General features: G+C 40.3%; 1 protein-coding gene across 1 annotated transcript in view; it reads right to left on the reverse strand.

Moving 5' to 3' along the window:
* Window positions 1–703: 703 nt before the first annotated feature.
* The window catches only part of LOC148850727 (symplekin), a 60,344-nt gene continuing 48,508 nt past the window's right edge, over window positions 704–12,539 (reverse strand). Inside the window, exons 24-27 of the mRNA XM_088946133.1 lie at window positions 3,976–4,020; window positions 2,889–2,972; window positions 2,694–2,797; window positions 704–1,308 (exon numbers count right to left, since the gene is read on the reverse strand). Coding sequence (XP_088802259.1) covers window positions 1,191–1,308; window positions 2,694–2,797; window positions 2,889–2,972; window positions 3,976–4,020 — 351 coding nt within the window. The 3' untranslated portion in view covers window positions 704–1,190. The remainder of the gene's footprint in view (window positions 1,309–2,693; window positions 2,798–2,888; window positions 2,973–3,975; window positions 4,021–12,539) is intronic.

A 12,539-nucleotide genomic window follows, 5' to 3' on the forward strand; every position in this document is an offset into this window, starting at 1 on the left:
GTATACAAAATATTTATGTACAAGTGCATCATCTCTGATTCGATCGGGATCCAAAAGCTCCATTTGTTTGAAATTTGAAGTGCAATTTTTTATATACAAGTGCATCACCTCTGATTTGATCGGGATCCAAAGGCTCCATTTGTTTGAAGTGCAATTTTATTTGCACCAGTACAGATACATGAGGATACAGTAACTGCATTCGGCTTTACTTAATTTGGTTCAGACTTTATTTTATTTCGTCTTCATTGCAAATAAAAGAGTCAAACGTCAAAATTTACACTCAGATCACTTAGCATTCTCATACTTATGCATCAGTATAATCGAGGCACTGCAAACAGGCAAGTAAGGTATTTAGCAATCAGGTTACCACTCAAAAGCATAGGTTGGCATATACTTCTGATTGCTATCAGTTATCCCATTAGTATTTCCTTGATGACCAAAGGTATATAGAAGGTCCTTTTGATAGCATAGATAATCAAGGCAATATTGAAATGTTAAATTCCAACTTAGAATTTTGGTCTTGTACTTGTAGTGATCAGCTTCCAAAATTTTGAATAGTCAACATAAATGCTGGCTCCTGATATAATTCTTTAGCATTGAACTTTCAAAAGGTTATATTAGGCGTGGCCCACATAAACACTAGATCAACTCCCTTGAGAGTTGAGACCTATCTGTATGAACGTATTAGTTGAAAATGTAAATCTGAGGTAAAGCAAATAGCCATTACATTCAGAATCAACAATACAGAGATTTAAAACGGAAGACGCTCGTGACTGATCAAAACTTAACTACAAATTACAGACTCAACAAAAGATATTATTGAACAAGCCCTAGATTGGGACGGGAAAGAACATAAATCATCAAACTATGATGGAAAAAAGGATAAGCTAATAAAATGAAAATAAGATACAACTATGATACATTCTCCTACGGGCTTGCAAAGAAGGGATCCTTTTCTTCAACATTTCTCCTCCCTCTATAAAATGATTCCTTCCCGCTGATTCCATGCTATTAACCAGTTAAAATCCGCCCATTGTTCATAACCTCACGTGACAAGGTCTATCAGGGCCGTCCACTGTTGTTCCTTTTCAACAATAGCAACCATGGGATGGGGCCAATAAACATTTTCTCACCCTCCATGATGATTGAAGCGCTGCTAGTCAAGTTCTAGAGCTCAATGGCTATAGGTGTCACGTTAGTGTTGCACCATGAACCGAAGAACCTGCATCTGAAGTGTGCAGAGAAGGTGCATGAAAAGATCGTTGTGCATGTGATTCATTTGCAAGACCCAGAACCGCCAACATCGATCTGTTTTATACAGCTTAAGTTAGCTTATGAAACTTAGTACTAGAACAACAAAGTCAAAGGACAGCTTTCCAAGGGTTAAACTTCCCAATTGTAGAGATCAAAATTTAATGAACAAAATATTAGAGATTGGGCAGATAGGTTGAAGTTTAAGCATCATATTTTCCGTCACAGCTCAATTATCCAATAGCAATAGGATGGTGAAATTGAGCAAGTGTCTGTCATAGATTTAGAGATAAGTGGATAGCGAAGTATGGATGTGCTTTACAAGAGTTGTAATCAACACAACACTAAAATTAATAGGACACTAATAATACTAGCCAAAACTTTCAGACAAAATGTTCAGCAATCAAGAAACACATTCAATAAAGATAAACATATGTGCAAATAAGGACTTGTACATTTTAGACTCTAATAATACTAGCCAAACTTTTTAGAAGAAAGGTTGGCCACACAAAATGAAGACAACAAATGTACAAATAAGGACTCGTTTTGGTGTAAGTTGGGAGTCTGGATCTGTCTCATTTTTTCTTGCACTTCTATACTCTCTGTGACAGGTTTCCTATTACATAAGGTCTATACAAGTATTTACAAATGTATAATAGATACCTCTCACAGAATGAAAGTGCAGTAGCTGTAGATCAGGGTTAGGTTGATGAAGAGACTGGGTTCAGGGAACATGGAGACATAGGCTTAGGTTGTTGGACGAATGAGAATAGAGTTGCCAATCCCATAGTGAGATAAATTACATATGATGACAATGGTGATAAACTGATAATGATATAGGCCATGAATACTTAATCTTTTGCAAGTTATTCCTTGTATTTTCTGGTAAGCGAGGAACACATCTTTCTTGGCAAGAAGTAGCTCATAAATAACAAAGCAAAATGCACAAGAAACAAGGTTCACTTCCTATAGAGAGCACAAGACCCAAAGGTCTACAACATGTTTAACTCATTCAACAAGAAGTTTGTGCTTGAACACAAAAATTGATACTAAAAACCGGTGGAATTTTGAGATATACTATATTGAAATAGAGAACAGTCTGCACATGGGGATTATTAATAAACATATATAAAATTTACAACATGGCCCAACTGTCAATGCAAAAAACAGGTGGGGAAGGAGCTGTCACATGAAAAGAAGGGAAAACACACATGACCAAAGCAGTCCATCCACTATAGCATATGGCAGGCAAGCCCCCTCCTCCATCCTCTAAAAAACAAAAAAAAACTTTAACCAGAATGGCATATTCTGGATTTGACCACATCCGTGCTCCTCAAATCAACTCAAGAATCAAATACACAACCCCCCTTATAAAGATGCACAAACCTACAGCACCTTTCTGGCATGGGATCAGTAGTCAGATGGGTCAACAAAAAATGTACCTTGGCAGTGAAGCCCTTACAGTTGGCTGATTGGCATAAGCAGCAAGGGGACCTCTGAGATTACAATGCTTGTTAAGAGCACTCTCAAGCTGTGGAGGAGGTAACTGCAAGCAGGATAAAGGGGACAGACGCTTAACTGTAAACGCCAATAAGAAAGGAACAGTTCGTTATTCAAAGAAAGATGCCATATCAAACCTGTAATAGCACATGAAATGAATGTGGCTGTGTCTGATATGCACATTTCAAGAACCCTACCCACAATTTTGGCATCTTCCATATCTGTAAGAAAGAAACCATGCTACCATTAAAACTACAATAACAACATTAAAACCATGGTCCATGATTTCAACTCCGATGGATGCTTCTCCATACAGAAATAAGAAACTTAAAGATACTTCACTAAGATATTTGGAGAATCTAAAAAAAGGGAAAGATTACTATAAACATGGAATTTGTTAATGACACTTTGATAGAATAGGTAATAATTGTACATTTGAGACTCAAAAACAATAAGGGTCTGCTTGGTTCACAGTTGGAATCTGAATCGGAATGGGAATGGTCTATTCCCAAGTCTGTTTGGTTCAGACAGGAATGATAATGGGAATTGGAGTCAGCAGTAATGGGTTTCATTCCCAAGGAAGGGGGAAGGAATGCCATTCCACCAGGAATGGGAATGGGATTCCGATTCCGCCCAACCAAACAGTTGGAATCGGAATAGCCCATTCCGATTCTGATTCCAGACCCCTATTCCCATGAACCAAACGAGGCCTAATAAACAACTGTACATATCAAACAAGAAAAGATAAAGAGACTCAAACAGGTATACTGATTACCAAAAACATTTAACTCGTTACCATTAAACAAATATTTCTACCTTATTATATATCTTTATTTGATTGAGAATTCCCTTTTCCAGTAGTCTTTTTTTTTCAATTACTCACCAATTGAATCACATTCATAATCATAAGCTAGTCATCCCACCCAGAATTTCCATTTTTTTTTCTTTTTGGAAAAATTAGGATGATATTAGCAACATGAAGGAAGGTTTCAATGAAATTATGAAATTTTAATCATTAAATGTTTGATTTATCGATGACATTTGAAATATCATTGATGCATAGGCAATATACTGGGGATATGGGGGGAAAAAGAGATTCCCGTAGTCCTTCATATTGGCCCCTAAAGAAATGGGCTAAACCATGATGCACACACACACACACACACACACACTTGAATAGCACCAACAAAAAATATAACAAAATATTTGGTCAAGCCAGCATACCTGCTTACTCACAAGTTTGGAGAGTATCTCCATGACAAAATCAACCTGCAAAATAAGCAAGCAGGCGTGTCAAGAAACATTTACTATCATAATGCATACTATTACCAGTCTCTATGCCAGGCAGCTGGCACATGCATGTGCATCTCACATAAAACAGAAACAGCAACAAGCCAAGTAAACCCACATAAACCCAGTTCAAATATAAAGTAGGTCCATCATGCAAAAATATATGCTTTTTTTCTCTTACTCCACACAAGTCTTCCACATTCCAACGAGGGGATAATGACACCTAATAGAGTCACATTTTCATACCATCTGGCAAAGATTTGAGATAATGAACTAAAGTTAACTGAACAAAGCCGTATCCCAACCACAAGGGGTGAAGAAGAAGAAGAAGAAGAATAGTTGGCGGCGCGGGTCTTTGTATTTATATGTTAGGGCAACAATATAAGAAATAAAAGAAAAGACAAAAGTGCCCTTGCGGCACATAACTAAGATTACATCACTCCCCCTCAAGTTGGGGTGTAGATATCAATCATCCCTTAATCCTTTGGTAAGGATGTCTGCAAGTTGTTCCTTAGAGCTGATGTAGGGAGTGCAAACTTCTCATTTTTCCAATTTTTCCCTGATGAAGTGTTTGTCAACCTCTACATGTTTAGTTCTATCATGGAGAACAGGATTGGCTGCAATCTTGATGGATCCCTTATTGTCACAATAGAGTGACATAGGGCCACTGAGAGGAAAGCCCAATTCACTCAAGAGATTCTTTATCCATAGAAGTTCTACCACACCATGAGACATGGCCCTGAATTCAGCTTCTGCACTCAATTTGCCCACTGCACTTTGTTTCTTACTCCTCCAAGTAACAAGATTTCCCCAAATAAAGGCACAATAGCCACTAGTGGATTTTTTGTCATCAATAGAACCAATCCAATCTGCATCAGTGTAAACCTCAACTTTCATATGCCCATGTTTTTCAAATAGGAGCCCTGTCAATTTCTTCAAATATCTAAGAACTCTGTATGCTGCCTCCGAGTGTGTGGCCTTGGGAGCATGCATAGATTGACTAAGGACTCCCACTGCATACGCAATGTCAAGTCTTGTCATAGATAGGTAGAGAAGTCTGCCCACCAATCTTTGATACTGCTTTGTGTCTGCTATGGGCTCATTAGTGCAATTCCCAAGCCTGTGGTTTACATCTATAGGAGTGTCAACAGGTTTTGCTCCAAGCTTCCCCATATCTTTCAAGAGATCTAGAATATATTTCCTTTAGGAGATGAAGATACCTTGATTAGAGTGGGCAACTTCAATTCCAACCCCAAATCCTTCACTTCAAACTGAGTTGCCAAGAATCTCTTCAATCTCTGTATCTCTGAGTCCCAATCACTGGTGATAATAATGTCATCAACATACACAATTAAAACTGCCATTCTTCCTTGTCCTCTCTTCACAAAGAGTGTGTGATCAGACTGGCATTGCTTAAAGCCTATCTGTTGAACTGCCTTGTGGAACCTATTGAACCAGGCCCTCGAAGACTGTTTTAAGCAATATAGAGATTTCTTCAGTCTGTAGGCTTTATACTCATTTCCCTTAGCACAAAAACCTGGAGGTTGGGTCATGTACATATCTTTTTCTAAGTCACTATTCAAGAAGGCATTTTTAATGTCCAATTGATGAAGCTCCCAATCTAGACTTGCTGCTAAAAGAAAGGAGAACTAGAATAGAATTCATTTTTGCTACAAGTGCAAAGGTTTCTACATAATCAACTCCATACACCTGTGAAAAACCTTTTGCAACTAGACAGGCCTTGTACCTCTCCACTATGCCATCTGCCTTAGGTTTCACAGAGAATACTCATTTGCACCCAACACCCTACAGGTTCTTTTCCCTCAAGAAGACCTACCAACTCCCACATGCCATTTTTGTGAAAGGCATTGATATCCTCCTTCATTGCATCTATCCACTTAGGAACAGGTAAAGCTTCTGCAACACTCTTAGGAAGGGAAACACTGTCAATAGCAGAGAGGAAAGCATGGAAAGAGGGTGAAACATTCTCATAGGATATGGAATGAGCCATTGGGTGGTGTGTGGTGCATGATCTAACACCCTTCCTCTTAGCAATAGGAAGATCCAGATCACAATTAGAAGTATCTGTAGAGAACACTGATGTGGGCCCCACAGATGTGGTCCCACTCTGTCCGTAGGGTAGAATGTATCTAGTCATAGCTGATGGTCAATCTGTTATTCTGTTATTCTAGTTGTTATTTACTTTTCAGTTTTATAATGTTATGTGCTATGATGTAAATACCAAGGGCAGATGTATCCTTTCATGTAACTAGCATAACATATAAATATTAAATTGAAGTGGCGGTGGCAGAATATTGAGATTTTGTCCTTCCTTTCAAAGCCTGTGTTCTATTGCTCTCTCACTACTCTTTCTCCTCTTTCTTCTTCACTTTCTCTTCTTTTCGAACCTGAAGTTTCTTAGTGATCAAGACTGATAGCAGTCTTGAACACCTACATGGTATCAGAGCCAAGTTGGGGTTTCTCGTGTGAGTCTAATACCAGCCGACCACATGAGAATCTCCTAGGACTGGAAGCTGAAAAGGAGTTCGCAAACTGATTCTTGGAGATTGCCAGAAGTGCTAGCAGCTGTTGGAAGCTTGTTAGGGTTGTAGAGTGTTGGTGGTCAGGAAGGATCAGAGAAGACTAGGGTTCGGGTAACCTTAGAAGGCAGCAAACAATTTTTCCTTGTAAGTTATTTATTTTCTAAGAGAAGTTCTATTAGAGAAGATAGGTTGGACCTATTTGGAGAGGGAGGCCGAACCATTCTAGGGTTTTCTCTCTTCGATTCACTAGGGTTTTACAACAAACCCTACTGTTGGGCCGAACTGTCTCAACTTTGTTTCTCTTTGCTCTAGGGTTTGAAAGTGATCTTGCGGCAAGCCCTAGTGTTAGAGTGAACCTTGCGATCTACCTAGAGCTGTCCTCAAGTTTATTGTTAGCATTGATCAGATTCTAGGGTTTCTTATTAACCCTACTGCAAGTCTATCTATACGGTACTGATTGGATTGTGCAACTGAATTGTTCACTTTAAGAATTGATTAAAACCCTAACTCTACCAGGCATATCAGACCTACTTCTAAGCTATTTTTTAGTCTTTTGGGGTTTTCGAACTCTCTTAAGGGGTTAGAGCTCTACGAACAACTACTGTTGTGTTGGCTAGTTGGTTTTAGATCAGAGTTGTCCCAGTTTTGTGCACATACACTGTGAATACAGATCAGGCCTATACTGTTTTTTGATTGTGATTGGTAGTCCAAGTGCTGTTTTGAGACTTGACAGAAGTGAAGTTTAAAAATCAGGCAGAAGGCAGCTTTGGGAACATCAGTTATGGTAGTGTTTCTGAGATGGGTGGTCAAATTACAATCGTAAAGTTTGATGGATCAAACTATTTGGAATGGGCCCAATCAGCCGTGATGGCTATTGGGGGAAGAGGTAAATTAGGGTACCTCTTGGGAGATATGAAAGAACCCCCCAAGGAAGACCTGACATATACCAAGTGGATCCAAGAAAACTACTTGGTTATGACATGGCTGTGTAATTCTATGCAGCCTCATATTAGCCAAAATTACTTGTGGGCAAAGACAGCTAAGGAGATATGGGATGTTATGAAAGAAACTTATTCCCAATCCCTTAATGTTGCCAGAGCATATGAATTGAAACGTGAAGTGAAAAATCTTAAACAAGGAGGGACCGGTTTTAGTATATTTCTCTACCTTGCAGTCCCTGTGGCGTGAGATTGATCACTTAGAGACTCTTGAGTGGGAGAGTCCCAAAGATGCACAGATATATAGAAAGCAGGTTGAGACAATCCGGGTATTTGAGTTTCTAGCAGGCCTAAATTCAGAGTATGATAATGTGCGGCAATAGATTTTGACTAGAGACAGTGTGACTCTCTCTCAGGCATACTCGTTCATACACAGTGAAGAGACCAGAAGAAAAGTTATGATGCAACCTCAGCCCCCACACCAGCCTTTGTAGCGGTCACACCCAAATCGGGGGGTGATTCAGAAAGGGACAGGAGGAAGGAAGACAAGAAGGATGTGGTATGTGAACATTGTAAGAAGCCCAAACATACAAAAGAAACATGTTGGAAACTGCATCCTCACTTGGTTCCTACGAAGTTGAGAAGCAAGAAGGGCACTGCTCATGTGGCCGTGAACACTGATTCAGCATCCTCATCTGGCACAAAAGGAACATCTTCAGAGACCTTAGCTGCAGTTCGGGCTGCCCTAATACAGTTAGAAAAGGAAGTTGGAAATTCAGCTCAGCCACCGCAGTCACCATCAGCCCCTGCCACATCTGCCTTCGCACATTCAGGTACTTGAGCTTCAGCCTACCATGCCTCAGCTCCAGGCACTACTGAACCTTGTTGGGTAATAGATTTAGGTGCATCTGATCACATGACTAGCTTGCCTTCACTGTTTACCACTTACCATTTGTCTTCTGGTAGGGATAAAGTATCTATTGCTGATGGCTCCCTGGTTCCTATTTCTGAGAAGGGTGACATCAAGTTATCAGATACTATCTCCCTGTCATCTGTCTTGCATGTTCCTAAGCTTGATACTAACCTTCTTTCAGTCAGTAGTATTACCAAGCATATGAACTGCTCAGACCTTCTTCCCTGATCGATGTGTTTTTCAAGACTTGGAGACGAAGAAGGTGATTGGGATTGGCCGTGAGACGAATAGGATCTATCTACTCGGGGAGAGGTTCCGTCAGAAAGAGTCAGTAGAGAAGATGTCTTTTGTTTCTCAGAGTGTGAGTCCGGTTATGCTTTGGCATAACTGATTAGGTCATTTGTCCTTTCGGTCTCTAAAGAGTCTGTTTCCAGCTTTATTTGAGTCTATTGAGTTGTCTCAGTTGCAGTGTGAAAGTTGTGAGTTTGCTAAGCATTGTAGAAAGCCTTATTTATTGAGTAATAAAAGGAGTGATAATTTTTTTGATATTGTGCATACTAACGTTTGGAGGCCTTATCACATCCCTTCCATGGGTGGGTACAGATATTTCTTGTTATTTGTTGATGACCATACCCGTTTTTCTTGGGTTTATCTCATGCGTTCACGAGATGAGGTACCTGCCCTGACCCAAAACTTTCACCAAATGATCCTAACCCAACTTGATGCCAAGATCAAAGTTCTCAGATATGATAACACAAAGGAATACTTTGCTAAACCATTGACATCTTATCTTCATCATGGGGTTATCCACCAGATCTCTTGCCCTCATACACCTCAGCAGAATGGAGTTGCCGAAAGGAAGAATAGGCACATCTTGGAAGTGGCTAGAAGTCTCGTGTTTACTTCCAATGTTCCTATCCGCTTTTGGGGTGATGCTATCCTCATGGCGGTATATCTTATTAATCGGGTTCCTTCCCGGGCCCTTGATATGAGATCTCCTTTTTCCCTTCTACACCCACGTGGGAGCTTGTTTTCTATTCCCCTTAAAACATTCGGTTGTACCTGCTTTGTTCAGCTTCTCGGACCCCATCACTCCAAGTTCGAACCCAAAGCCTCCAAATGCATCTTCCTTGGTTATGCACAAACTCAAAAGGGTTATTGCTGCTATGATCCTGTCTCAGGGAGGAAGTTTGTCTCCATGGATGTCACCTTCTTTGAGGAGACACCCTATTATCCTCGGGTTTCTCCTCAGGGGGAGAACAGTGGAAGTGGGGTAGTTCCTTTACCTATTCCATTAGGTGATGAGAGCTGCAATGGTGAGGGCGATCAAAGGGATCAGGAGTTGAGGGGGAGCTGCAATGGTGAGGGTGGTCAGAGGGATCAAGAGTTGAGGGTCTATCACAAGCGGTGTAGGCAGGTTGACCCCGATCATCAACAGTCCAGGCCAGCTCCAATTTCATTTGTAGCTCCAGGTCCAGGTATTACAGTCCCAGGGCCCACAGAGACTTCCTCTATTGAGGGGGAGTGTAGAGAACATTGATGTGGGCCCCACAACTGTGGTCCTACTCTGTCCATAGGGTAGAATGTATCTAGTCATAGCTAATGGTCAATCTGTTATTCTAGTTGTTGTTTACTTTTCAATTTCATATTGTTATGTATGATGTAAACACCAAGGGCAGAAGTGTCCTTTCATGTAACTAGCATAACATATAAATATTAAATTGAAGTGGCGATGGCAGAATATTGAGATTCTGTCCTTCCTTTCAAAGCCTGTGTTCTATTGCTCTCTCACTACTCTTTCTCCTTTTTCTTCTTCACTTTCTCTTCTTTTCGAACCTGAAGTTTCTTAGTGATCAAGATTGATAGCAGTCTTGAACACCTATAGTATCAATATCAATGGGTTCAAGGACATTAATTGGAACAATAGTACCTGGATGCAGTGATGGATTCAACCCTTGAGAGTCCGATGGCATAGGTTGCACAACTTTAGGATGCTTTGTGTCTATTGAACTTTGTTGACCCCGGCCTTGACTTTTGTACCGCTATCTACAAAAGACCTAAAATGGAGGAGGGTCAGGGGGAGAAGGCAACAAAACCTGTCTCTGTTTCTCCTCACATGGACTCTCCCCCTAAGGAGAAGCAGGAAAAAAAGACATCTTCAAAGAAAGAAACATCCATGGGAAAGGGGGTAGCCAAGGAAAACACAAACAATGGCTTTTGGATCTAGCTTACCACGGGTAAGAGACAAATCATGGACAAAATATTACACCCAGACACACATAGGGATAGGAAACAATGGAGCTATAGGGAAGATGAGCTGATCAGGGGACTTATATTCCAAGAGACGAGATGGCATCTGATTGATAAGATAAGCCGCAATCATTACAACATCCACCCAGAACAATTTGGGAACATTCATGTGTATAAGCAACTCCCATGCAACCTCTGGAAGATGACGATTCTTTCTCTCCACAACCCCATTCTGTTGAGGGGTTCTAGCACAAGAACTACGATGAAGAGAACCACAAGTTTCAAAAAATTATGTGAGATCACCATGAAAATACTCTTCGGCATTGTTTGATTGGAAAATTTTAATCTCTGTCTGAAATTGTGTATACCATATGTTGTAAGGCTTTCACAAGTTTAGAAACTTCTTCTCGAGAGTGCATAGGGTATACCCACGTGCATTGAGAGAAGTCGTCAATGAAAGATATGAATTATCTGTAGCCATTCTCTGTTGGAATATTTACAGGACCCCAAACATCAGAATACACAATGGAAAAAGAAACATCTGATCTTTTATTACATAAAGGAAACATCTGATCTTTTATTACGGAAACAAGTACTTCAAAGACTCAAAGGACATATGACCCAAACGATTGTGCCACAAAGTAACCTGACTCTTATTTGACTGACTCAAAGACTCTGAGGCCGTAAGACCAACTTTATTCTCCAGCACACAGAGACCATTCACCATGTTCCCTTTACCAATCGTCATCCCAGTGGCCAAATCATGAAAGACACAAGAATGAGGAAAAAAGGTTACTGAGAAGTTCAAAGAGTGTGTAATGCTGCTAATAGATAGCAAATTAATAGGCAGTTTTGGAACATGTAAAACATTTGACTGAGGCAAGCCAAATGGCAAAGATATATATCCTCGACCAACAATGGAAGAGAAGGATCCATAAGCTAACCTCACTTTATCTTTGCCAGAAAGAAGAGTGTATGATTGGAAAAGAGGTTGACTTACCATTCATGTGATTGGAAGCACCAGAATCAATTATCTATGGAAATTCGGAGGTATCGGTAGACACATGGAATGCGAAAGCTAAGTTACCCAAGGAAGAAGCAAAAGAGGTTGAAGGAGTGGGTCCAAAATTTGCGTGTGAAAGCCCTACCATATTGCTCCAAATGGTCATAGAAAGCAAAGATAATATTTTCCTTGAGAGTTCAAAATAGTTCCTCCACCCTGTGACTCATGAGAGGCCAAGTTAGTCGAGGTGAACCTCTTCTGATTTGGTTTCTTGTTCTGTTCTTGTGCTGATTTCTTATTTAGGTCCATGTAATTCCCAACATGTCTCCTATGTGTCAGGATTTCTAACAATGAGTGCACCACAATTTATCTTTATCATCAACCCTTTTCTGACCATCTCCCTTTCTTGCTGAATTGGTATTACCTCTCGCAACTAAAGCAATGGCCTCCCCCTTGGGGGGATTCATGGCAGATTTTCTACTTTCCTCGGATTGAACCAGTGCATACACCTCTTGGATAGAAGGGAGATCCTTGCTGCCCAAAATTTGAATTCGAATGGGTTCATACATGGGATTAAGCCCTAACAAAAAAGCAAACACCCGCTGCTGTGACACTAACTGTTTGTAGGCTTTGGCATTCTTTTCACTCTCCCAATCAATGTTCTGATAGTAATCTAACTCTTTCCAGATATATATGAGGGCAGAATAGTAGGTGGATAAGCTACTTTCCCCTTGTTTACATGTTGCAGACTCGGCTTGCAATTGATAGATTCTAGCATAGTGTCTCTGCTTGGAGTAAGTTGACCTTGCTTGTTCCCATATTTCCTTGGCTGTCTCAGCCCACATAAAATT

The sequence above is a fragment of the Nelumbo lutea genome, chromosome 5, assembly GCF_056320005.1.
Source record: "Nelumbo lutea isolate HS-2025 chromosome 5, American lotus-T2T, whole genome shotgun sequence".
NCBI classification, from domain to species: Eukaryota; Viridiplantae; Streptophyta; class Magnoliopsida; order Proteales; family Nelumbonaceae; genus Nelumbo; species Nelumbo lutea.